At 34.1% G+C, this 24,520-nt stretch overlaps 2 protein-coding genes across 2 annotated transcripts; one reads left to right on the forward strand and one right to left on the reverse strand.

Moving 5' to 3' along the window:
- Positions 1 to 297: 297 nt before the first annotated feature.
- On the reverse strand, positions 298 to 9,188 carry LOC123539250 (uncharacterized). The gene is made up of 3 exons (XM_045323812.2): positions 8,880 to 9,188; positions 1,824 to 2,113; positions 298 to 1,454 (listed from the first exon to the last, which is right to left on the reverse strand). The coding sequence occupies exons 2-3, from the start codon at positions 2,094 to 2,096 to the stop codon at positions 873 to 875; spliced, it is 855 nt and encodes a 284-aa protein (XP_045179747.2). The 5' UTR covers positions 2,097 to 2,113; positions 8,880 to 9,188; the 3' UTR covers positions 298 to 872.
- A 10,176-nt stretch (positions 9,189 to 19,364) lies between these two features.
- Positions 19,365 to 21,609, forward strand: LOC128555203 (uncharacterized). Its single transcript, XM_053536848.1, has 2 exons — positions 19,365 to 19,652; positions 20,047 to 21,609. Exons 1-2 carry the CDS (start codon positions 19,380 to 19,382, stop codon positions 20,611 to 20,613), a joined length of 840 nt encoding a protein of 279 aa, XP_053392823.1. The 5' UTR covers positions 19,365 to 19,379; the 3' UTR covers positions 20,614 to 21,609.
- The last annotated feature ends 2,911 nt before the right edge of the window (positions 21,610 to 24,520 follow it).

The raw sequence follows: 24,520 nt of genomic DNA on the forward strand, positions 1-24,520 counted from the left end.
TACGAGAAAGACAAACAGGGGTAGTTAAATTGGATTTTAAACACTATTCGGCTTTTTTCTCAAACAAACCGTGTACTGTTTTCGAATTGAATAAGTCAAATACTTTCATTTTCATTTAAACTACAAAGTTGATGGAAACTCTTTAACATTTCAATTATAGTCTATATTACAATTATTAGAAATCCTGACCGGTCTAAAGGGTAGCAAAGACTGTTTGTACTATTTGCATATATTCAGCATCATTGAAATGCTTCTTTATACACCCATACCGGGTATTAAGAAGTAAAAACATAATCATACATTTATTATAATTTTATTGAAATACAAAGCAACGCAGATATGTAGATACATGTAAATGAAAAAGCAGCACATCTGACATCAGTATAAATTCTAAGACTTAAATGCAAGAACGACGAATATTCAAGTCACCAGAACTCCAGAACTTGGTTAACATATGATATTTATGTTTATACATTGAGCAATCCAACAAATATGTAATGTATCAAACGGTCATAGAATGACCAGAGATATGATAATGTATTTTAACGTACTGTATATATTTGTTTACAACATATAGTATGCTGTTTCACAATGCAAAGTCAATTTTATAGGATATGTACACTGATGAGGTTTTACTTTAATGTTTGTAGCTACAAAATACACATTTAAGACAAATTTCATTATATTCTATTCTTGTTTAGTTAAAATTGAAATTTATCCATATAAAAGCAAAGTCTTAAAAGCACACTTAAAGTATCGATGAATACGAACGCAGCAATGAAAATGAATCTGTATATTTATATTGATATACTTAAGCCAGCGTCAGTAAACTAGTTCAACGTCAGATTTTTCTTATCTCGTCACTTTGACAATCAGGCGGAGAAACCGATACAATGAGCATCAAACTCCTTCACTTCTACCAGCTTCTTCAAAAACGCTGCAGCATCAAGTATCATTGAAATTATCTTCGCAACCAGAGCAGCCCCGCCAGTTGCTATTATGGTTATGATGAAGCACGCAACCTGAACAATGGATATGATAATATCCCACCAAGACATGTCCTGGATGATGATTTTGACAAGACCAAGTATCGGAGATGTTATGAATGAGATGAGATTAATCAAGCATCTCACTACAGCTCTGCCAATAGCTGGGTAGTCTTTTGCTGCTTCAGCTTTAATCATATCATCTACATCACCTAGTAATTCGCTATGTGCAGACATGATTGTAGTAATCACATCGATAGCTTCAGCTAAAACTTTCTGCGATGGAGACACCTTCAGGCCTATGAGATTAAGCACCAGAACAACAGCCTCAAAAATGATCCTTGCGACTAGTATCGAACGGTACTTCTTGTAGTTGCTGGCGTCTATCTGAACGACTGATGGTACAAACTTCAACGGGGTTCCTTCAAGGGAAGCAAACAGCAAACTTATTGTTCCGTCCGTTTGTTTCTGAAATAGAACATCCTAATCAATTAAGAAAGGTAATGAAATGTATATGTACGTACCTCTTAATTTACTTGCACGTCTCGATACGTTAGAGATTTTCAGGATTTTTTTGTTGGATGGGGTGGGGGCGAAAAAATGCCAAACTATTTTTGGTAATGTAATGACATCATTTTTTGTTGTATTTTACTAACCTCTAAATTTAAATAACTAAAATATTTTCATATCCGTAAACTTAATTTGAGTCAAAACTAATTTTAGTCTATAACAAGTAATATTGTATAATTACTAATTACTCATCTAAGCTCTTGAATCACTGGACAATCTAATATTTGTAAGCTACAGTCTATGGGATGCTATTGACCGTTTGTATACCTGAATATCTACATTAAAGCTCTGAAGGCGGAAAGATGTTTTGATCAATTCTTGTCTTTCTGGTGACAGATGCCCAAGTGCTTCGTCAAGGGAGTTGGCATGGCTCAACATGTACATAGATTCATCGTAAATTTCTTTCATTTTGGTCAACGCAATTTTCATCTCCTCTGGATCATTTTCAAGTGCCACATAGTCGACATTATCATCTTTTTTCAGCTTCTCAAACACCTCTTTTTCTACTTCCTCAAAGTCACCACTTTTAAGTGAAGCCATTCTGAGGTATTCTGGCACTATTTAAAAAATATTACATATTAATTAGAAAATCATAGCTATAATATGAAATATTAATAACAGTGAAAAAGTAGATACGTTTATTTTGGTTGATAAAAAAATATTAAACCTAATTTTGAAATGTCTTTTAGATTTGTTATAGGAACAAACGCTGATCATATAGTTTAGGGCAACATGATATATAAGTCACTTAATATGGAAATAAAATGTCTATAGTGAATTGTCTCCCTTTTCGGCTACGATGTGTTTCGAAATCACACTGTAAAGTTAAACAGATATCTTCATTGTATTTGGTGAAACAAAACTCAATTTTAGAATGAGGAGAAATACCAGATCACAGCAATTTGCTTTTAATATGATTTTGCAGTGAGCAAAATTAAGAGGAAAAATCTCATGTAAGCATATATCAACCCCTACTTGTCTCTTCGTATTATTTGAGTTCAAAACAAGTTCTCGCTACATATGACAAGTCTGTGAACATTGTCAATTTTATATACAGTAGAATATACAGGACATTATTTAAAGGTGTGCTGAACCACGAAAAACAGCGACAAAGACAGGAGATTAATTTCATTAAGATTAATTTTGACTGTTTGAAGAAACACACGTTAATTAAGTGGGCTGTTACACTATTTTCTAACTGTTTGTTATGTATTTCCTGAAAAAAACACACATTAAATAAGTGAGTTGTTACACTAGACTGATTATTTTTATTTAGTATATTCTGTTTGTTATGAATTCTCTGAAGAAACATTAACTGAGTAGGTCGTTACTGGTTAGGCTGGATATCTTTTATTAAGTATATTCTATATGTTTGTTATGTATTCCCTGAAGAAACACACGTTAAGTAAGTGGGTTGTTACTCTAGACTGGTTATCCTTTATTACGTATATTCTATCTGTTTGTTATGTATTCCCTGAAGAAACACGCGTTAATTAAGTGGGTTGTTACGCTAGACTGGTTATCTTTTATTAAGTATATTCTATCTGTTTGTTATGTATTCCCTGAAGAAACACACGTTAAATAAAGTAAGTGGGTTGTTACGCTAGACTGATTACATATTATTAAGTATATTCTATCTGTTTGTTATCTATTCCCTGAGGAAACGTTAACTAAGTAGGTTGTTACACGAACAGTTTTACTGTATAAACAGAATAAAAACTACACTATTTAATGAAGTTTTGCTATGGTTTAAGCGTTAATATATGATGTATTCCCCTCTTAAACGTTCGGTACTTATGAAATATATGTGTAAGTTATATCAATAATTTCTATTTAATACGTTTCAACAAATTCTACCTGTGAATGAACTGCTAACATTCCTCAGCATATCTTTATTTGTAGTATATGAAGAAAGACATGATACATTTACGTTAACAAGCGTGTGACCTGACAAATTATCTCAATTGTCTTATTATTATATCTTTTTTTTTCGCTCTGTTTTATATGGAATTTCTGTTATAAGTTAAGGTAAGAGGATTTTTATAGCCCGCGAGGAAGCTGGTTATATGAAATGTCTTACCGGTACCTTCTTACTGACACAACGGACATCACAGAGTGATTCAAAACAATGTATACATTGTCATAAAAGTATAGGATTCTTAGGAATAAAATTAAAAGTATAAAATGAGACAGGAATGTCTAAGTAATTACATATAAAATTCAATACATCCTTCAATTGAGAATGCCAAAAATATAAACAAACAGGGCATTAATTAACACTGATGAGAACCAGACAAGACAAAATATAACTAGAGATGATATTATCCAAAAAAGCTTGGCCCTTTAAAACATGAACAATTTAATGTTTTTTATTTAATTAACATGTTTTAATTTTGGTTTGCGGCTTAATATTGTTTCTATCTAATGAACACACTGAACACACTGTACCCAATAAATTTGATTTCCTCTGAAGAGCGGTTGTTTTTAGCAAAAAAGAGAGCACTTGTGCATGACCCACGGATTTAAGCCTTCAGTTATACAATTACCAATATACCCTGCTTATTATCATTAATTATCAAAAAGAGAGCACTTTTGCATGACCCGTGGATTAAAGTCTGTCAGTTAAACAAATATACTATTAGGTAAACCCGCGAAGAAGCGGTTTATATAAAATGTGTTACCTTCTTATTATTTTAACTGACAACACGGTCCAATGCAACTTCAGTGATGAAAATTACTGATAAAACAAGTCGAAATATATAGATAATATCTGGAAAATAGAACCCCAGCATTCCTTCTAGTACAAATTAGGCTAGATGTATTTTCTTGCCATTTATTTACAGAGTTTTTTTAAAACAGTGTTTACGTTATCATCAAAGTATAGGATTCTTAGGAATAAATCTAAAGAACAAAATGAGATAGGAATATCTGTAAGTAAATGCATATAAATTCCAACACATCCTTCATTTCAGAAAACCAGAGCGAAAACAGGCAGGATATTAATTTTATCCAAATTAAAGCCAAATCGCCCCTTCCAGCTGCACCAATTTACTTTTTTAAATTTAATTTACATATTTTTAATCTGTTTGCATCTTAATATTACTGTTTCTATCTTACGTGCCCGCTGTACCTAATAAATTTGATAAACTGTTAAGAAAAGCACCGTTGTATGACCCATGGAATAAAACCTGTCTTTTATAAATAACCAATATACCCTGCTGCCTATAACAAAATTGTATAACTGAACAAACATGGACATTTGTCAATAACCAGGAGACGGATGTACAGGTCAGCTCCCGCGGAAAACCCACTTTCCGTTTTTTCCACCAAAGCCATAATGCATTTGCATTATACATATGAATCAAATGAATGTACATTCCTTGAAAGTTCAAGTGTTCGTGTCATTGAAAATGGTCTACATAGCTAAACAAGCAAAAACTTAACAGTTCGAAGGGGTGTAAAATCGATGTAAACGCAGAAGGTGTGCGTGGTTTGATATTGCCATATTTTAAAAGGAATAATTTGAATTCAGTTGTCCATTTAAATTCTATTAACAAATCTTTATGTATTCCTATTTTTTTAAAAAATTGAATATCATCCCTTCCTTTCGCACGCTACATGTTCAAACTGGTAGATTACTGTTAAAGGTGAACGATATTGTATATACTATAAACTTCATGATGAATTTATTTTAACATGTCCCTGTCAAACAGATATAAAAAAAAAAGTATTTAAAACGGTGTTATTACATAAGACCAAGTATGTATAATTATACATACGTACACTTCCTAGTTGGTTGACAACTACTAACTACTGAACGAGGTACTTAAGCTTCATTTTATTTATTTTTCAACCTCTCCTCACATGCATTTTCATTTTGGAATTTTTATACGTCGAACTAAATTGTTCAGAACAAGTAAGAGAAGCTTTATAGAGAGGCCGATGTGTTTAGGAAACATAGATTTTGTCTTTTATAAAACCTATTTGGACTGTCCATACCTTTTGGTAAAGATCACATATATTTGTATATCTGTACTTGCGGTCTCAACATAATGAATAAAAAAAACAATTTTTTTTCAAAAAAGAATAACTAGGTTTCTGTGTACAAGAAATGTGGTGCAATACACATTTTTTGTTTTGTCTAGATTTAGTAATATTCCGTTGAATAAAAGCTTGTTATTTTGACATGCGTTATGGTAATAATGTAATTTATTAGCTAATGTTGATTTGTTATGTGCCATACCGACAATAAATAAAATTTGTATTGTATTGTATTGTATTGTATTGTATTGTATTGTATTGGTTACTATACTGTATACATAGAGTCTACATATATATTCAGTCCATATAGTTACGCAATGTTGTGTGCGTCAAATTACAATATCAGTGCGTGCGGGGGTACATTCATCACCTTCAGTGATAGCTCTAGTTAATTATGCTTTACACAGTTTGCATCAATAAAATTGTGATCTATTTCTATATTGAAGTGAGACTGAGATCTAGTTTTTACTTTAGGAATCTTTCAGTGGTTATAGCTATTCAGTGCAGATAAACATATCTGGCAGACCCGAAGCCACTTTGAGACACACAGAGGCAGTTGCTCGGTTAAAATGTCCATAGCAGAAAAAAATGCAAAAGAAAAATTCCTTAACGGTAGATCTTAGCTTTGTACAAAACGTGGACTTCTGATAGGCCAGTACAATATATGATACCTCCAATATCCTACTAAAATAATCCACAGTGAGGGCAAACATGACTTATCAGTTCTGAATATACAATTTTCACAATTACATGCATATTGTCTGATCTATATTTAAAAGTGCTGCAAACGGTCCTCACTCACTCCGATCCTAGATGGTTTTGAAGAGTAGATTAAGCTAGTACACTTTCAATTCGTACGCTAAGTGAAATAAGAGACGATTTGTCAGGTCAGGTAGCAGCTGATACTTCCAGTTATTTGCAGGCAATGGTTCATAGTGGTGGCATTGTTTACAATAAGGCACGCTACTAATATGATGGCGCATGGAGGTTGGGACTGGAAGCATTTGTCATGTATCAGCAGGAAATCAGTGGTTTAAAATTTATGTAAGTGTTCGCCAATATAGAAAACTCAAGACTAAATAGAAATATTTTGTCTGTTCCCATCTGAAAAGGGATAATAAAGGTCAAAATTGGAACTTAGAGTTTGTCAACTGCTTTCATTTCAATGTGATAAATTTTCATAATAAACGTGTTTGCAGGGAGAAGGATAATATTGAATACCTTTATGTTATGTTTAGACTATGAATTTATTGAAAGATGGGAAAAACAGATGTATACGAACTATACGAACTCGGAAAAAAACAAGCTTAGAATTTATTAGATTTTAAGCACAACTTTGAAATTTAATAGTACTGCAAAGTAGCTCTTAACAAGTCCGTCAGAGGAGCCTTTCTCAAATTTAGAAGTGGGATTGTTCCAATCCGTATTGGGACCGGCATGACTAATGGACTTGATATATTGTGCGCAAAATTAATCTTAATTTTACTGTGTTAAATGATAATAAAAACTCCATATATGCTCTCAAATTCCTGAAATAGCTTTTGTCATAGCCAAAGCCCATTTTGATAAGAAACCTTCGTGATAATTTTTTGAGTCGGCTAAACGATGAAATCGTTTTGACGAGTCCTTGCTATCCAGCGATTCTCTAAGTCTAAATGGACCAAATAACACAGTGAAGGGATGTAGTTCCATTAGATTTCTCAAACTTCAAACAGTTCACTGCATGAATGAAGTTAAGTTGTGTCAATTCCCTTTGCTATGACCAATATACGATGTAATCTGTTATATTTATGACTTGTAATTGTGCAATTCTCGAATGTAACTCATTACGCATAAATGTGCATTTTAAGAATTGCACAGGCTTACAAAGCTTGGGTAACATCCAGCGAAAGACAAAAAATAGTTCCAGCAGGGCTCCAGATAAGATGCGTATTAGTGTAAATTACGTATAGAAATAATGCAAATACGCATGTCTAATAATTTCTAAGCGTATAAAAACGTATATAAAATTACAGAAACGCACACAATGCTTTTTCAAAAACAAAATCTGAATCGTCTGGATGCGTTAGGTAACATAGCCGATCAGCCTTAATTCTCCCACATTGAACGTAAACACGCATCGTATGATTTCTATAAACTTTGCGTGGGTTTAATTTTGCAGTCAGTAAACGGATAAATTATCGGAAGAAGAAGCTCTTACTGGTTTGTTTAGTTACTACTGATATTAAAAATGATTTTAATTCTTATTTTTCGAGAAATAAACAAATCGGCGAAACATTAAATTGTATTTTCTTGTAGTTTTTGAAATCGAAAGTAGATCGTCTATGTTTGGCGAAACGAAACAACTTTTTTATGAAAAGATTTAAGTAAGAGGTAATTTAACCGTAAACTTCAATGCCAGATACTGCCAATTGCTGCTAAATGTCTTCGTATCATCACAATTTGTAAAATATATTGTTCAAACTGGAGAAAAGTGTAATCGTATCCGGATATAATATTTTGGGTAAATATCGAGCTGTGTTATGAAATTTTAAGAAAAAAACTAAAAACAAACTGAAACTGGTAGACTATACTGTCAGTACATCAATCATTAGCCGACTCAGGCCATTCAGGCCTTTGATTGTAAATCTTAGGTTAGTGTATATATGTATAGTATTCTATCTTTTATGGTTATAATAACATTTTTAAACATATTGTAGCATTTGAATGTCAAGTTGTTTTGTATGTCTGATACAAAGTATGTTAAGTTGAGCCCCACCATGAGAAAACCAACATAGTGCATTTGCGACCAGCATGGATCAAGACCAGCCTGCACATCCGCGCAGTCTGGTCAGGATCCATGTTGTTCGCTTTCAAAGCCTATTGTGATAAGAGGCTTGTCTGGATCCATGCTGGTCGCGAATGCACTATGTTGAGTTTCTCTCATGGTGAGGCTCCAAGTATGATAAAATAGTGCCAAATCGCAGAAGACTGTTAAATAGCAAAACCCAAGCGTATTGCAACAATTCGTTAAAAATCTAGTTTATACAGATATGTCAGATTTAGATCAAAATATGATATTTTGAAAAAAAAAAAGATTTCTGTTAGTACAAACAAGAAACATATTAATTTATAAGTTGAAATACATTAAGGTACATACCAATAAATATCGAAAATTGGAATACAAGAAAATAAATATTGTCACATTTAAAAAAATAAATTTGTATTCAACTGTCAGTTTAAGACTTCGTATAGGCTATAATTTTTAAAAACTTTATAAACTATAAAGATTCCAGTACTTACAGTCCACAGTGTAACCTTGTCTGTAAAGTATAAAAACGATTCCAGAATGATGATTTTGATTGTCGCCCTATGAAAATATATATAGATATATATATACTTCTGATACACCTGCCAGAAAATGACAGCCAGTCAAATTCCCCCCAGAAAAATATTTACCACAATCCGGATTTGCAGTCAAATTCTTTCCAGAAAAAAAAACTTTACCACAAACCGGATTTGTACAATACAATTTTGTACAGCAATTTCCTAAAATGTACGCCTACGGACGAGCCATATTCAACAGGTTCACTAAATCCTAACAGCGTTTTATTGTTAACTGAAGTAATATTTCAATCTATGTAGGATATGATTTAGTTTGTATATTTGTTTGTTGCTTGTTCGAGTTCTTTAGCAAGAAATATCTCTGTTCCCCTGCCGGCAGTGCAATAAAACTTCATTGTCTCTTGTACCTGAATAAAATAAACATTTAGTATCATAAACATCACTTTTTAACCCTAAGCCTGCTGCTAGCAAGTCATTCTGCCTGCTGGCGGAAAGTGATTCTGCGTTCTGGCGGCAAGAGATTCTGCCTGCTGGCAGCAAGTGATTCTGTCTTTGTAACTAGTGCTGACCAAGATCAGCCTGCACAGCTATTCAGTCAGTAAATTTAATGAACATCCCTAAAAAATAATAAATAGTACTGCCCACATTGAATTATGGACCAGTCCATTTTAGAAATTAAGCAGGTTAAAGGTTAAGCAGCAGGCCAAGGTAGCAACACAATCTGGCAGCTTAAGGCTGGAAGCTGCTTAAGACAAGTTAAAAATAGAACAAAAAGTTGAACTGAGCCGTGCAATGAGAAAACCAACATAATGGCTTTGCCACCAGCATGGATCCAGACCAGCCTGCGGATCTGTGCAGTCTGGTCAGGATCCATGCTGTTCGCTTTGAAAGCCTATTACAATCAGAGAAACCGTTAGTGAACAACATGGATACTGACCAGTCTGCGATGGTGCACAGGCTGGTCTGGATCCATGCTGGTCGCAAAGCCACTATGTTGGTTTTCTCATGGCGCCGCTCATTTGTGAAGTTAGCTGACTGTCTGCTTAAGGCAAGTGGCTACTTTTACAGGTGGCCACTAACGCAGGTTCAACAGTACATGTAAGGCAAGAGGCTTCTCTAAACAATACAAGAAATTAGTATTTTAAATTTTACCAAAACATTCATCCAAAGTCTAGTTCTGGAATACTAGAAGGATTCATCCTACATGTATTGCACGTTAAGCTGAGCACCAACAAGGTATAAATTCAAAAGCTCTGGTGACGACTATGTACATGTAATATATTAATTTATACCCACTATACTAACTCAGTTGTGACTGAAGAAAGCTCAATACTTATTTGAAAATTAATTATACTGAAATGAAAAGTTACTATATATAGAAAATCTTGACACAAGCTAAATTTTGAAAGTGTAGTGTATTTAGCAAAGAAATGAATAGATGAATTGATCTCATATTGCAACATTAATATTTTGCTTTCCCTTTCATTTCAATTTCAAGAATATACATCTAGTAATAGTTAACTATATTTATATATAACAGAAGAAAACTGTCTCTACTAATAAAACAAACCTTCAAACATTTTTTCATTCCTTGCCATTATGATACCTTAACATATTGGTTGGTAGGGTCAGTTGTTATATATCTTTTTGTTTGTTTTTTAAGTGAATAGGTGAAATACCTAAACAAAGCCTTACTCATTCAAATTATTAATCAATAGTATTACAGTCTACTTGGGTATTCCGAATCAGTCTTAAATGTGGGCCAGTCTAAACGTTTTACAGCTGATGGCAACAAATACTCAAGCAACAACTAGAAAATTTTAACCTTTACCCTGCTAAATTTCTAAAATGGACTGGTCCATCATTCAATTTGGGCAGTACCATTTATTATTTGAAGGGGTGTTCACTGAAAATTTACTGACTGAACAGCGAACAGTGCAGACCATGATCAGACTGCACGGATGTGCAGGCTGATCTTGGTCTGCACTGGTCGCAAAGGCAGAATCACTTGCCGCCAGCAGGCTAAAGGTTAAGCATCTATGCATATCAAATTACCATAGTTTATAACATTTACCTATTTTTTTTTCAAGCGATTAACACAGTTTAACTTAAGTATGTCGTATACTGACTTGAGATACTAATTTTTGCCGAGAAAACACAGAACTTTTCTCTGTAAGAGATGCTTACTTTATTGTCTAGTGATGCACACAGATAAATAATACAATTACATGCTCATGATGTACATTATACACCTATCACAAAATGTAGTCGTATGAATTTTTTAACATTTGTTATTAAAGGTTGTTTGTATTAAACAAAAGTCATTGAATATTGAGTATTTCACATCACCACACTTTTGTTTTATCAGTTTATTCTAGATCAAATAGTTGTAAACATTTTATAGGGATATCTAGCCATCAGCTAACCAGACCCCTAGCCTGTGTTCTAACCATCTGGTAACAGTACACCTAGCCTTTCTGCTAGGTTTTTTTCTAGCAGTCAGGTAATCAATTTATTAATGAATTATACGTATTTTACAGTTAAAATGTTGTTCTTAAATTTAGATTATTAAAATTGCTAACCTTCATATAATATAATTATAATAATCAATATTTGTATTAAAAACGCTGGTTATATTTTAACTTTTGTTGCTTAAAAGTGTTTCAGTAATGTTTTTGTTGTCCCGAAAAATATCTGATGAACAGTAGTTTCAATAACAATGTGAAGATAGAGTGTTGCTCCAGAATATTTGGTACATAAAAGTATTAATGAGAAATTATAAAAAATTTTTAGTATGTTCACGGTATGCCCTAAACATGATCATAAACAAGAGGGCCATGATGGCTCTATATTGCTCACCTGTTATCATTGCACTTGAGGACAAGAAGGTCCTCAGAAAAAATATCTAAGTCCAAAGGACAGGAACAACAAAGGGAAGAAATTTAACCAAAAAGAAAAAAATTCTTACAAGGTATAGATATGTCAAAATACACCTAAAAATTGGAGGTACCATCCATGTTATACCACAGAAAAGTGGTCTCGGTTTTTCCCTACGGCCAACAATAAAAAAGTTACTAAAAATAAGCTATTTATAGTAAGGTAAAAAGGGAAGTAATTAAAAAAAATAATATTGTAAGTGAACAAAAGAAGGATCTGCCAAATAAATCTGTTGACATAATGAAATTTCAGATCAGTATCTTCATTAGTTATGGAGATATACCCATTTTAATTTGAAATAAAGGGAGGTAGTTTGACATAAAATCAGCCCATAGTCATCTACCATGATTGTCTCAGTCCAACTAATAACAATAATGAAATTTCAAATAAGTCCTATAAGTACTTAGTGATATTAATTCATTTTGATTACAATCAGGGGAGATAATCAGATATAAAATAACTCTGGAACCTACGATTGGATCTGATTTGTCATGGAATCCAAGATTTATTGTTGTTGAAGATATTTTGAAAGTTTGTATCAAATAAAACCATAAATGAAGTCTCTATATGGCTGCAAAAGCCAAAATAGCCAATTTTAGACCTTTAAGGAGCCATAACTCTGGAACCCATGAAGGAATCTGGCCAGTTCAAAGGAAGCAAGATCTTGTGGTGATACAAGTTGTGTGCAAGTTTGGTTAAAATCATCAAATCAAAAATGAAGCTGCTATTGTGCAGACAAGGTCAAAATAGCTAATTTTGGCCCTTTCAGGGACCATAACTCTAGAACCCATAATGGGATCTGGCCAGTTCAAGAAAGGAACCGTGATCTTATGGTGATACGAGTTAAGTGCAAGTTTGGTCAAAATAAAACCATAAATGAAACCACTATCGTGCAGACAAGAAATTGTTGACGCACGGACGGACGGATGGACTGACGACGGACGAAAGGTGACCACAAAAGCTCATCTTGTCACGTTGTGACAGGTGAGCTAAAAATGACAATATATGTTTTATAAAATGTCATCACATATTTTCTAGCCATTATCACATTTGTCACACATCTGCTTTTACCTGTTGCTCAGAAAAAGAAATAATTTTTTGTTGAAAATTTGGTCTGATTTAAGCCCAGTATAAATTTTGTGTACAGGTAAATATTGTTGTAACTGGCAAACAAAGTATGATTAATTGAATTATTTTATTACACTGTTAGTTGTTTACCAGACGGCTAGAAAAACACTAGGGGACAGGCTAGGCATATGGTTACCGACCAGCTAGAACACAGGCTAGGAGTCCAGTTACCGGATGACTAGACACTTCCTTATTTATAACACATGCCTGATTTCTACTTCATAAGAGTTAAATATGTACAAGTGTCACCCCATTCATTTGAAAATGTTTTGAACTCATGTCAATAGTTAGTATAACCAATTAACATGCTACTATGTGTTTAATACAAAAAAGTGGAGGAAATTTCCAATGAAATTGCCATTACTGCCGATTTGGGTATTAAATACTGATTTTGTTGCGAATATGAAATAAATTCAAACTAGAAGATTCTTTTGTAAAAATGCGCATGTCTCCCCCACTGCATAGTCGTATATGCCAGAAGTCAACAGGGGAGAAGTGCAAAAGTAAACAAGAGCACCGCCTTGCGGGTGCTGACGCTCATCTGATTTTTTTTGTATAATAGAAATATTGTCCTACCCATGATTTTCTAAGACTAAAAAGGGCCAACATTCTTGAAAAAAGCAGGATAGAGTTATGTTTCTTGATGTACAGTGTCCACTTATGATGGTGAAAAACTGTTGCAAGTTTTAAAGCAATAGCTTTGATAGCTTATGAGAAAAGTTGACTTAAACATAATATTCAACCAAGAAAATGATTTTTCTAAGTCCAAAAGGGGCAATTATTATTGCAAAAAGCAGGATGGAGTTATGTTGCTTGCTGTACAGGGTCAGCTTATGATGGTGAACAAGTGTTGCAAGTTTCAAAGCAATAGCTTTGATAGTTTAAGAGAAAAAGTTGACCTAAACATAAAACTTAACCAAGAAATCTGATATTTTCTAAGTCCAAAAGGAGCCATAAATCTTGCAAAAAGCAGGATGGAGTTATGTTTCTTGGTGTACAGGGTCAGCCTATGATGGTGAACAAGTGTTGCAAGTTTTAAAGCAATAGCTTTGATAGTTTAGGATAAAAGCTGACCTAAACATAAAACTTAACCAAGAAAACTGATTTTCTAAGTCCAAAAGGGGCAATAATTCTTGCAAAAAGCAAGATGGAGTTATGTTTCTTGATGTACAGGGTCTGCTTATGATGGTGAACAAGTATTCCAAGTTTCAAAGCAATAGCTTTGATAGTTTAGGAGAAAAGTTGACCTAAACATAAAACTTAACCAAGAAATCTGATATTTTCTAAGTACAAAAGGGGCCATAAATCTTGCAAAAAGCAAGATGGAGTTATGTTTCTTGCTATACAGGGTCAGCTTATGATGGTGAACAAGTATTCCAAGTTTCAAAGCAATAGCTTTGATAGTTTAGGAGAAAAGCTGACCTAAACATAAAACTTAACCAGGCAACGCCAACGTAGACGCCGACGCCGACAACCGCTCAAGTGATGACAATAACTCATCATTTTTTTTCAAAAAATCAGATGAGCTAAAAAGACAATGATGGTTGGCTGCAACAGAGATCACCTATTTGGCAGGTCCAATCATCCCACTAAGTTTCAACATTCTGGGCCTAGTGGTTCTCAAGTTATGAATTGGATTTGGTTTTTCCATGTTCGGGCTGCTGTGACCTTGACCTTTGATCAAGTGACCCCAAAATCATTTGGGGTCATTTACTCTGCATGTCCAATTATCCTATTAAGTTTCAACATTCTGGGTCAAGTTGTTCTCAAGTTATTGATTGGAAAGAGTTTTCTATGTTCAGTCCCATGTGACCTTGACCTTTGATGAAGTGACCCCCGAAAACAATAAGGGTCACCTACTCTGTTATTCCTATCTCCCTATGAAGTTTGAAGGTTCTAGGTCAAATGGTTCTAAGTTATAAACTGGAAATGGATTATCATTTTCTGTCCACTGCGACCTTGACCTTTAATGGAGTGACCCCAAAATCAATAGGGGTCATCTCCTCTGCATGACCAATCATCCTATGAAGTTTCAACATTCTGGGTCAAGTGGTTCTCAAGTTACTGACTGGAAATGGTTTTTCATGTTCAGGCCCCTGTGACCTTGACCTTTAATCAAGTGACCCCAAAATCAATAGGGGTCATCTACTCTGCATGACCAATCATCCTTTGAAGTTTCAACATTCTTGGTCAAGTGGTTCTTAAGTTACTGACCGGAAATGGTTTTCCTTGTTCGGGCCCCCGTGACCTTGACGTTTAACGCAGTGACCCCCAAATCAATAGGGGTAATTTACTCTGCATGATCAATCATCCTATGAAGTTTCAACATTCTGGGTCAAGTGGTTCTCAAATCGGAAATGGTTTTCCATGTTCAGGCCCCTGTGACCTTGACCTTTGACGGAGTGACCCCCAAAACAATTGGGGTCGTCTACTCCATAAGTCCTGCCACCCTATGAAGTTTGAAGGTTCTAGGTCAAATGGTTCCCAGTTATTGATCGGAAATGAAGTGTGACGTACGGACGGACGGACAGGGCAAAAACAATATGTCTCCCCCAGAGGGGTGGGGCAGAGGGGAGACATAATAAAACTTAGATGTATCAAAAGGAGGTTCAATTCGTCACTGATTTCCTTCTCGAAATATTGGGGTGGCGCCTACGCCCTTGATCTTGTTTTTATTTAACAAAGCTGAGTGTATATATTACTGCTCTTACTCTCTTAAATTAACACATGAATATCATGTATCATGTAACACAGCAACATGCTTTTAACAACTGCCCCGACCTCCCAGTTATGATCAGAAATTGATTGTTGGAAATATTTCCGTAGATGTAGATGACTTGTGTAAAAATTATCACATAATTTCCAAAATTACGAATTTTCTGGTGATTTAAATTTACCATGTATGAACTGTACACAATTACTGTTTACCGCGTCTACACAGCAATATGCGCAAGCGATAACACCAGTAACTTTACTTGACTGTGTACTGTGATTTATCATCCATTACTTTGGTCCTTCTAAGTTTTGACGGTTGGACTGCCCGTCACAAATATAAAACAACCGCCCGCTTAGCTCAATAGGTAAGAGCGTTGGTATACGGATCTGGGGGTCGCGAGTTCGATCCTCGGGCGGGGCGTATGTTCTACGTGACTATTTGATAAACGACATTGTGTCTGATATCCTTAATCCTCCACCTCTGATTCATGTGAGGAAGTTGGCAGTTACTTGCGGAGAACAGGTTTGTACTGGTTCAGAATCCAGGAACACTGGTTAGGTTAACTGCCCGCCGTTACATGACTGAAATACTGTTGAAAAACGGCGTTAAACCCAAAACAAACAAACAAACTGACCGTCAAATTAACTAGAAAAATCCACGTTGACATTGTAACAACAAGCATCCTTCATAATGGTCTTATTTTTTAATTTAAACATGTAAACTTATCATTTTGTGAGATCTGAAAGATCATAACATTTGCCAAAGAGGTATAAAATACACAGAATGGCAACTGGTTGTAATCTCACGTGAGCTCGTGTCAGAGCGTGATTCGGCGTTATCTTACTAAAAACAAACATCGGCGAGCATGCAGTTACAATTTGTACCTTTAAAACTACATTTAAAATACATGTTAGCTTCTAAAACAAAATTAGTTTAATGAGAAATGGTCTTAAGACACGAAGTACAGGGGTTTTTTTGCCATCGAAAGAAGCGTGGTCATACGGTGATAATTATTTTACCGATGAATAATTGCTTTCGCATACAAAATGGCACGTGGAGAAAGCGCCATTTCTGGTAACGAAAGGTATGGACAGTCCAAATAGGTTTTATAAAAGACAAACTCTATGTTTCCTAAACACATCGGCCTCTCTATAAAGCTTCTCTTACTTGTTCTGAACAATTTAGTTCGACGTATAAAAATTCCAAAATGAAAATGCATGTGAGGAGAGGTTGAAAAATAAATAAAATGAAGCTTAAGTACCTCGTTCAGTAGTTAGTAGTTGTCAACCAACTAGGAAGTGTACGTATGTATAATTATACATACTTGTTCTTATGTAATAACACCGTTTTAAATACTTTTTTTCTTATATCTGTTTGACAGGGACATGTTAAAATAAATTCATCATGAAGTTTATAGTATATACAATATCGTTCACCTTTAACAGTAATCTACCAGTTTGAACATGTAGTGTGCGAAAGGAAGGGATGATACTCTAGTTTTAGAAACAAGTGTCCTCAACAAGTCATTACTATACTAGCTTGTACTTCCAGGCGTTTTCAGTATTTATTCAGCATTTGTCTGTCAAAACAAGAGACCATATTCCAGAATTGCGTAATTTTTGTTCGGTTTAGACAAAGACAAAATTAGGAAACGTTCTGTTAAAGCATTTGCAAGAAAATAAGATGAACTGTTTACAAGTACAACCATTTCTCTTTGATAGAGAAAAAAGAATAATAATTTTTGTATACTATTAGTTTCCTTTCACAAAATAACAAGTTAAGTTTCTTCCTAAAACATGACACAGACGCGAAAAGCAAATATTCTACTACATCGCGCAATGGCTAGGCATATAATGCACTTTTTTCAATGAACAATAACTTGTTTATATACTAGTATGACATAGATTGTTCTATCGTTATAGGTAAAAAACACAAATACCCAATTTAGTCACACCAACACAGATGACGAGAAAGTTGGCAGTAACATTCGAGATTAAAAAAGAACCCAATGAAATAAATGCCTGTACGAGAGTCTTAAAAGATTACAAGCATCAGTTTATAAGACATAGTAAATCCCGAGTGCATTTGATTACTCAAACATATTTATATCGTATATTTGTAGATCTCATCATGATTGAAATCTTAAAATGGTTATGAAATATAGGTGTACAGTGAAACAGAGATGAAAATTATTCTACCGTTAAATGAATTATTCTTTTATAGGGATATTTGAAACGTCTGTTAAGGGTCCATAACAGTTTTAAATGAAATCAGTCTATTTTTTAAAAGTATTTGCCATCGCCCTCATTCATCAGAAATACATACATTTTGTTTAATTTCATACATTTTTTCTTTATCAATGCATTTTCTCTGTTCACATGATATCTCGAATGTTTTATACTTACGCAAGCATTTTAGTATTTGAATGGATACAAAAAAGGCCAATTAAAGACAGTATCTTGTTAAAGCGACCAAGCAGCTTAATTTGATATGAAAATGTACTAGGGAAGAGAAGATTTCCTTGAAGCATAGAGCATAATAAACATAGCCAAAGCCATACGTCCAACTATAACATTGCAACTGTACATATGTAGCAGAAAATATACCAGACGTGTACTTAAAAATCAACAAGTACATTTTAAGTATATAAAATATACAAAAATTGGCATGGGGTAGAGAAAGGGATTGAAGTGTTGGTGGTGGAGTGGGGGGAGGGGGGGGGGGGGGGGAAAAGGAAAAAGAGTAAATATTAAAAAGTGAAAAATCAAGCACGGCAAACGAAGCCTCAGTAAACCACATCAATGTAAGCATGGACGTGCACAATGCCAACACACAACATGCACGTACGCAAGCACGGACGAACACTCAAAGACAAAATGGACAACCAGACAAGAAGGGCGAAACGAATAAAATAAAAAGGGGGAAACAAAATCGGGCACCGCGCAGGGATGGCGGGAGGGAATATCACAATATGGAAGCTCCAGCTATTATATAGTGGATACTATACCTAACTCTTAGTAAAAGGAGATGGGGCTTTAAAAATGAGGGCGTCGTAGGAAATTAGAAAAATGGAACAAAGAAAACATATTTAATAAAAAGGCGATATAACATATCCCTTAAAAGCAAAGTCTGTTCAGATATCTCCAACCATTTTTTTGACTCCGGATTACCGTTCCCCGTTGCCTAAATTTGGTTTAAACATATTTATTCATCTATATTTTATCGCATAGCAAATAACAATTATACAGTTTTACACATAGTGGATTGAATTGAAAGCTTAAGCTTAAGCCTAAATTTCCATATGTCATTACATTGTGTATACTATGTATACACAAGTTCATGCAAAATGATTAGTTTGAGAAATGTTGCTTTAAAATAGTTTTGTTTTCCATACATAAAAAGAAACATCAATTATTTTGACATAAAATATAACTTAATCATTTATTTAATCAAACATATTTTCGCTATTTGAAAAACTAATTATTTTTAGGCATAGCTTGTGATACTATCTACAGAATTTCAGAAAGATTTAATTGTTCGTAAATTCTTAAGCATCTGTCAGAAGCCCTATTTAAACTATGAACGAAAAATTTATAGACACTGTTAGATATGTTACTAAACATCAAATTAAATATTCGCATTTTATACTTTTTCAGAGTGTTGCAAGAAATTTAACAATGGCGTCACAAGCTGAACCAGACCTTGAGCAAGTACGACGCGAGGTGTTTCAGAAATTGAAGACAGATGACAATGCAGACTATACAAGATTTGAAAATGATCCAGATGCACTGAAACAAGCCGAGTCAGCAATTAAACAGACATATAACGAACTAGAGAATATGATGACTCATGCAAACTCGCTTGACGAAGCGCTTGCACATCTGTCACTAGAAAGACAAGAGCTGATCAAAACAACTTTCCGCCTTCAGAGCTTTAAAGTTGATATACAGGTATGACAAACTTTCGCTAAAAGCTGCGTCATAAACTCAAAAGCAAATTGTTACTGGCCATGAAGCTCTAAGCCAAAAGTCTATCCATTTATGCTGAAAATGTTCAACAATTGAAGGAAGGAGTAGAACAAAATAGAAAAAGTAGAGGCTTCACAGGCCTCCCAACACTAAGCAAAAATCTATGTCACACACTACTATATTCAAATGTGAGCTTATGCAATGGTAGTAGTAGTAGTAGTAGTAGTAGTAGTAGTAATAATAATAATAATAATAATAATAATAATAATAATAATAATAATAATAAAGAGTGTATTATTGTTTGAGATGTCACTGATCAGTTGGATTAGAGTATATGTTTTGGCATAGGTTTATATTACATTTTTCTTTGTTCCAGCGCCAGGCTGACGGATCTGTAAATCTACTGTTCGAATCTGTAACAGGTACCCCGTTATCGTTTGTTCCATCCATTGTGAAACTGGACGACAAAAACTCCACGGAGACCCGCGTACTGCTGTACGCAAGAATTGTCTATGAGATCGTCGCTATGGTTTTGAATCTTGTCGGTATTACTGTGACACCATCATCAGAGGCTACTAAAGAAGCTATAAAGTTTATCACTCGGACTTTAACTGCATACGACAGAATTTACCAAGATTTGGATAAAATGATTGCTGCCGCAGATGAAGGTGATATGTATAAAGTTGCTAGATGCATAGTCGCATGTTTGATCGACCTGTTTACAATCGTTGGAACTCCAATACTAGCCTTGGTCAGAATTTTTGTCCAGGATATGTCTTGGATAAACATCATCATCTGCGTATGTCAAGCATTATGCTTCCTTGCACTCCTGTTTTTAACAGGCGGTGCTGCTGTGCTTGTCAAGGTAATTTCTTGGGTGTTGAGAGCAGCCTTCTTCATTAACAAGTTAACACAAATGAACGATTTTAAGAAACTCATGTAGCCCAGCTGTTCTTATTGACGTCTATTCGGATACATCGACCGTTACCATGCAAACTCATACAGACATGGCTAATTTGATTTATACCGGTAATGATTGCTTGTAAGACGTTTCATTTAACCTTTCTTGTTTTATATAGACAGTCATAGAGATATAGATGTGCATTAAATTGAGCGTTGAAACTTGCTTCGTACCTTTTAGTTTTTACGAATTGAAAGCGCTCATGTTAAAAACTTTAATAAGACTGAATAGATCTATTGTTTATGAATAACCAAATGAAAATGTACAAAACGCATTCTTTGATAGTAATCTGTTTTATCTTTTATTGCAACCGTAGCTGGGTCTGCTGTAGTGGTGGCAACTTGGAGCTACAAACTAAAAATGTTATAACGTGACATGAAGTAAAAGCTGTTCAAGATATCAAACTTGTTAGGAAAGAAAGGAAGTAAAATGAACACAGCATAATATTTCTTTGTTTTATTTGCAATTTATATTTTTTGTAATCACAAGATTATTTATACATGATATATCATCATTCTACATTAGCTTCAAAGACAGTCTGAATATGTCAAACCTGAATTTTTAGAGTGCTTATTGCTACCAAATGTGAGTATTTGAGCGAATTATAATCATGACAAAGTATATAATATTTAATATTCATTGATCTGCGACACTAAAATGTAATAATGAATAATAAATAAAAGACAAAAATACTATATTTGAAGAGATAGATATATAATTTACTGTTTGAAATACTTGAATGTTTCCAAGGACTGAATAAAAGAAGTAAAAGTGTCAGTTTCTGAGACAACATTGACAGAAATTCTTGTATAAACAGAAAAGCTACCATCGCCACTAATAAGTCGTAAAAAGAGAAATAACTACGTGAGACTATTTTTGTCCATGCTTTCTAAGAGATAACATTTCCTTTTCAGCAGCTAAAGAATTAACGATTTTAAATTGATTTTGGCACGTTGATAGTCTAAACACGGCTTTTCTGATCTGAATGCTATACTCACATTTACCCTCTTAGTGTAAGGGTTTTCTTAATTTTTAAAGATGAGAGGATGGTCATGTATTTGATATACATACATGTAGTCATTACTATGTCTTTACTTGTTTTAAGCATGTATAAAGCAGTAACAATAACTTACAATATATTGATGATTCAGGCCGATCAGTAAGCATAAGAATAAGATATATTATTATTTCACTGAATTCTATTAGCTGAATAACTTTGTAAAATATTGCTCACGTACATGTTTTTAATTAATGCTATTAAATAACATGCTTGTTTAGATAAAACAATAAAATATAAAACTGTTACGGATGTTATATTATTAATCAAGATATCAGAGCTGCAGAATATATATTTATTATCAAACGACCACGTATGAGACTTTCAGTCCAGTTTTGCATGTTTCCCAAGTATTTCCTGCATCACAATGATCAATAGTAACGAGACCAGACACTTATTTTTAAAATAAGAATAAATTTCTATGGCGTACCAGTTGTACCTCCAAGCTCAATTGTAAGCCTGCAAGTACAAAGATATACATTCAGGGGCAAATAATGAAATTGCAGTACTCCTTTGTTTTGAAAAAAAGGTATACGCAGATGCAAAATTTAAATATGCAAGTTTGAATATTTTTGTAACTGCAGACTGAATTTTAAACCGACATGCACATATCTCATTACTTAAAAAAGTTCACCTACAGGTAACAAATATATTTTTATGCTCCCAGAAGGGGTGTCATATAGTGGCCACCTTGTCTGTCCGTCTGTCTGTCCGTCCATCACACTTCTTGTCGGGAAGGATAATTAAAAAGTGTTGTAACTTTATACAATAACAAAACTTATGAAGAGAAGGTGCAGTGACATGAAACCATTACTGTAGGTAGTCCCATTTTTGAATTATCTCCCGTTTTTGCAAACCTTGTCCGCGGCATAACTTGAATACTATGTATTGTATTGACTTGACACTTTTCATATGCATAGAGTGAAAGTGGGTACAGTGTTAAGGAACAGCAACCCTTTCTCACATTTCTCCTCAACCTCGGTGACTGAAAAGCCCCTTGCGCTACAGTATTTTCGGGGAGCATCTTTTGGTGTTACCAGTCGCCTTGTTTGTACCGACAGGCACAAAATAATACATGCATATAGAACGGTATCTTTAAGTTCATTTTTGATCAGAAAGGAACGCCAAAGTTTTCAGTGGTTCGCACATCATATTCTCCAGTATATGGTGCAACAAGAAGTAAATGGATGAGGAAATGATATCCCTCAACACGGATAACCCTAGTATGCAGGAAAAATACATGGATACTTAGAACAAAGACAATAAATGCGGTTTACATGAATGTTTAAGAAATATTATACTAGTATCCGAAAACAGTGATTTGTCTTTGAATATTGTCATCTTAAAGACAAACATGACTTTATCCAAGAGCTAATCACTGTTAAGATATATTGTTTCAATTCTATCACTTTATCAAGGATTATTATGTACATTCTTAACGATGTCCATCACATATTTGCCTGTTTTTGTGTGTTTCTTTACCAGCGTGCCGCTATCAAAAAACAAATCGATAAAATTGTTTTTTAATTTCTATTTTATAAAACAGCCAAAGATTTTGTTTAGTACTTTTCTTAATTGTTAGAAATATTTTCAAACTTTTAATATCTCTTTCTTATTCTATTTTACTGACATTTTACTAGATTGAAATATATATTAAGTTGTGAACTACCTTAATGAAACGTGATCTGTGTCATGAATTAAAATGTATAAACCATAAGGGTTAAATTTTCTGCCAAAGCCATCATTCGTAAAATATTGATTTTCTGATAGGAAAATAATCACGTTTATTTTCGTTAAAACACGGCGACATTGGTGACGGCGTATTATTTGGCGCTGAGCAGGCGTCGAGAGGGATTGCTTCTGGCACGCGTAACCTTTTTCGCCGTGTTTAAATATTACGAGGTCCTCGTATAAAATTCTGTGTAAACACGGTCATTTTAAGGTCACTATACATAAGAAATAGTTCTAAAAATCCACATATTTTTTTTCATATAAAAATACATGTTAGAAGCGATACATGTATATGTATACATGTTTATATGCTGTTTAATGTTCATGTGAGACAACCCTTTCTTTGTGTGATTTGGTGTTGTTGTTTTTTTTCTTCTCAAAATGTAAGGCTAAGCGTTAATATTATCGGCATTTTATTTTTGACTACCCTCAATGTTTGATTAAAATTCAGCATATTATTGTAAACATACGATTAATACCTTCATCCCCTGTAAGTTGATGGCTTTTTAAAAGAAATAATCCAGTTAACACATCTATTATTTCTCATGGCAAAGACTATGTTAAAATAATGGCCATATTGTGCAATTTATTTCGTATAATGAAAAGTAAGCTAAGAATCAAAACAAGATAAAATAGATGTGCGTGTGATACATATTAACACAAAATTACACAAACAAAATAAACCATATACTAAAAAGATTCGAGGATATATATCCAACAGGGGATGCTACAATCCATGGACGCATCCTCCCAAATAGCAACTCACGGCATATTCCTTTCTTCGATAATCGACTTCGAAAAAGCAATTTTCTTTAACTGGCACAGTCAAGCCAAGGGGAATCATGTCTGTCGCCTGTTGCGGCCAACCGGCCATGCACTTTTCAAACGAGTTTCCGGTAAGCTCAGATGATCGAATGCCAACTTACTTTCACGCGGTGGCATATTTGAAACGTTCCCATCTATGTACATCGGCATACATTCTTCATCTAAACAGATTTCTGTTGAATGTTTGTAATATGTAATTCATTATATAAAACTATAAAAAATCTATTATAATACTTAATACAACCCTCATTTAAGCAAAAATGATAAAAACACATT

Source organism: Mercenaria mercenaria, chromosome 1 (genome assembly GCF_021730395.1).
Source record: "Mercenaria mercenaria strain notata chromosome 1, MADL_Memer_1, whole genome shotgun sequence".
Lineage (NCBI taxonomy): Eukaryota > Metazoa > Mollusca > Bivalvia > Venerida > Veneridae > Mercenaria > Mercenaria mercenaria.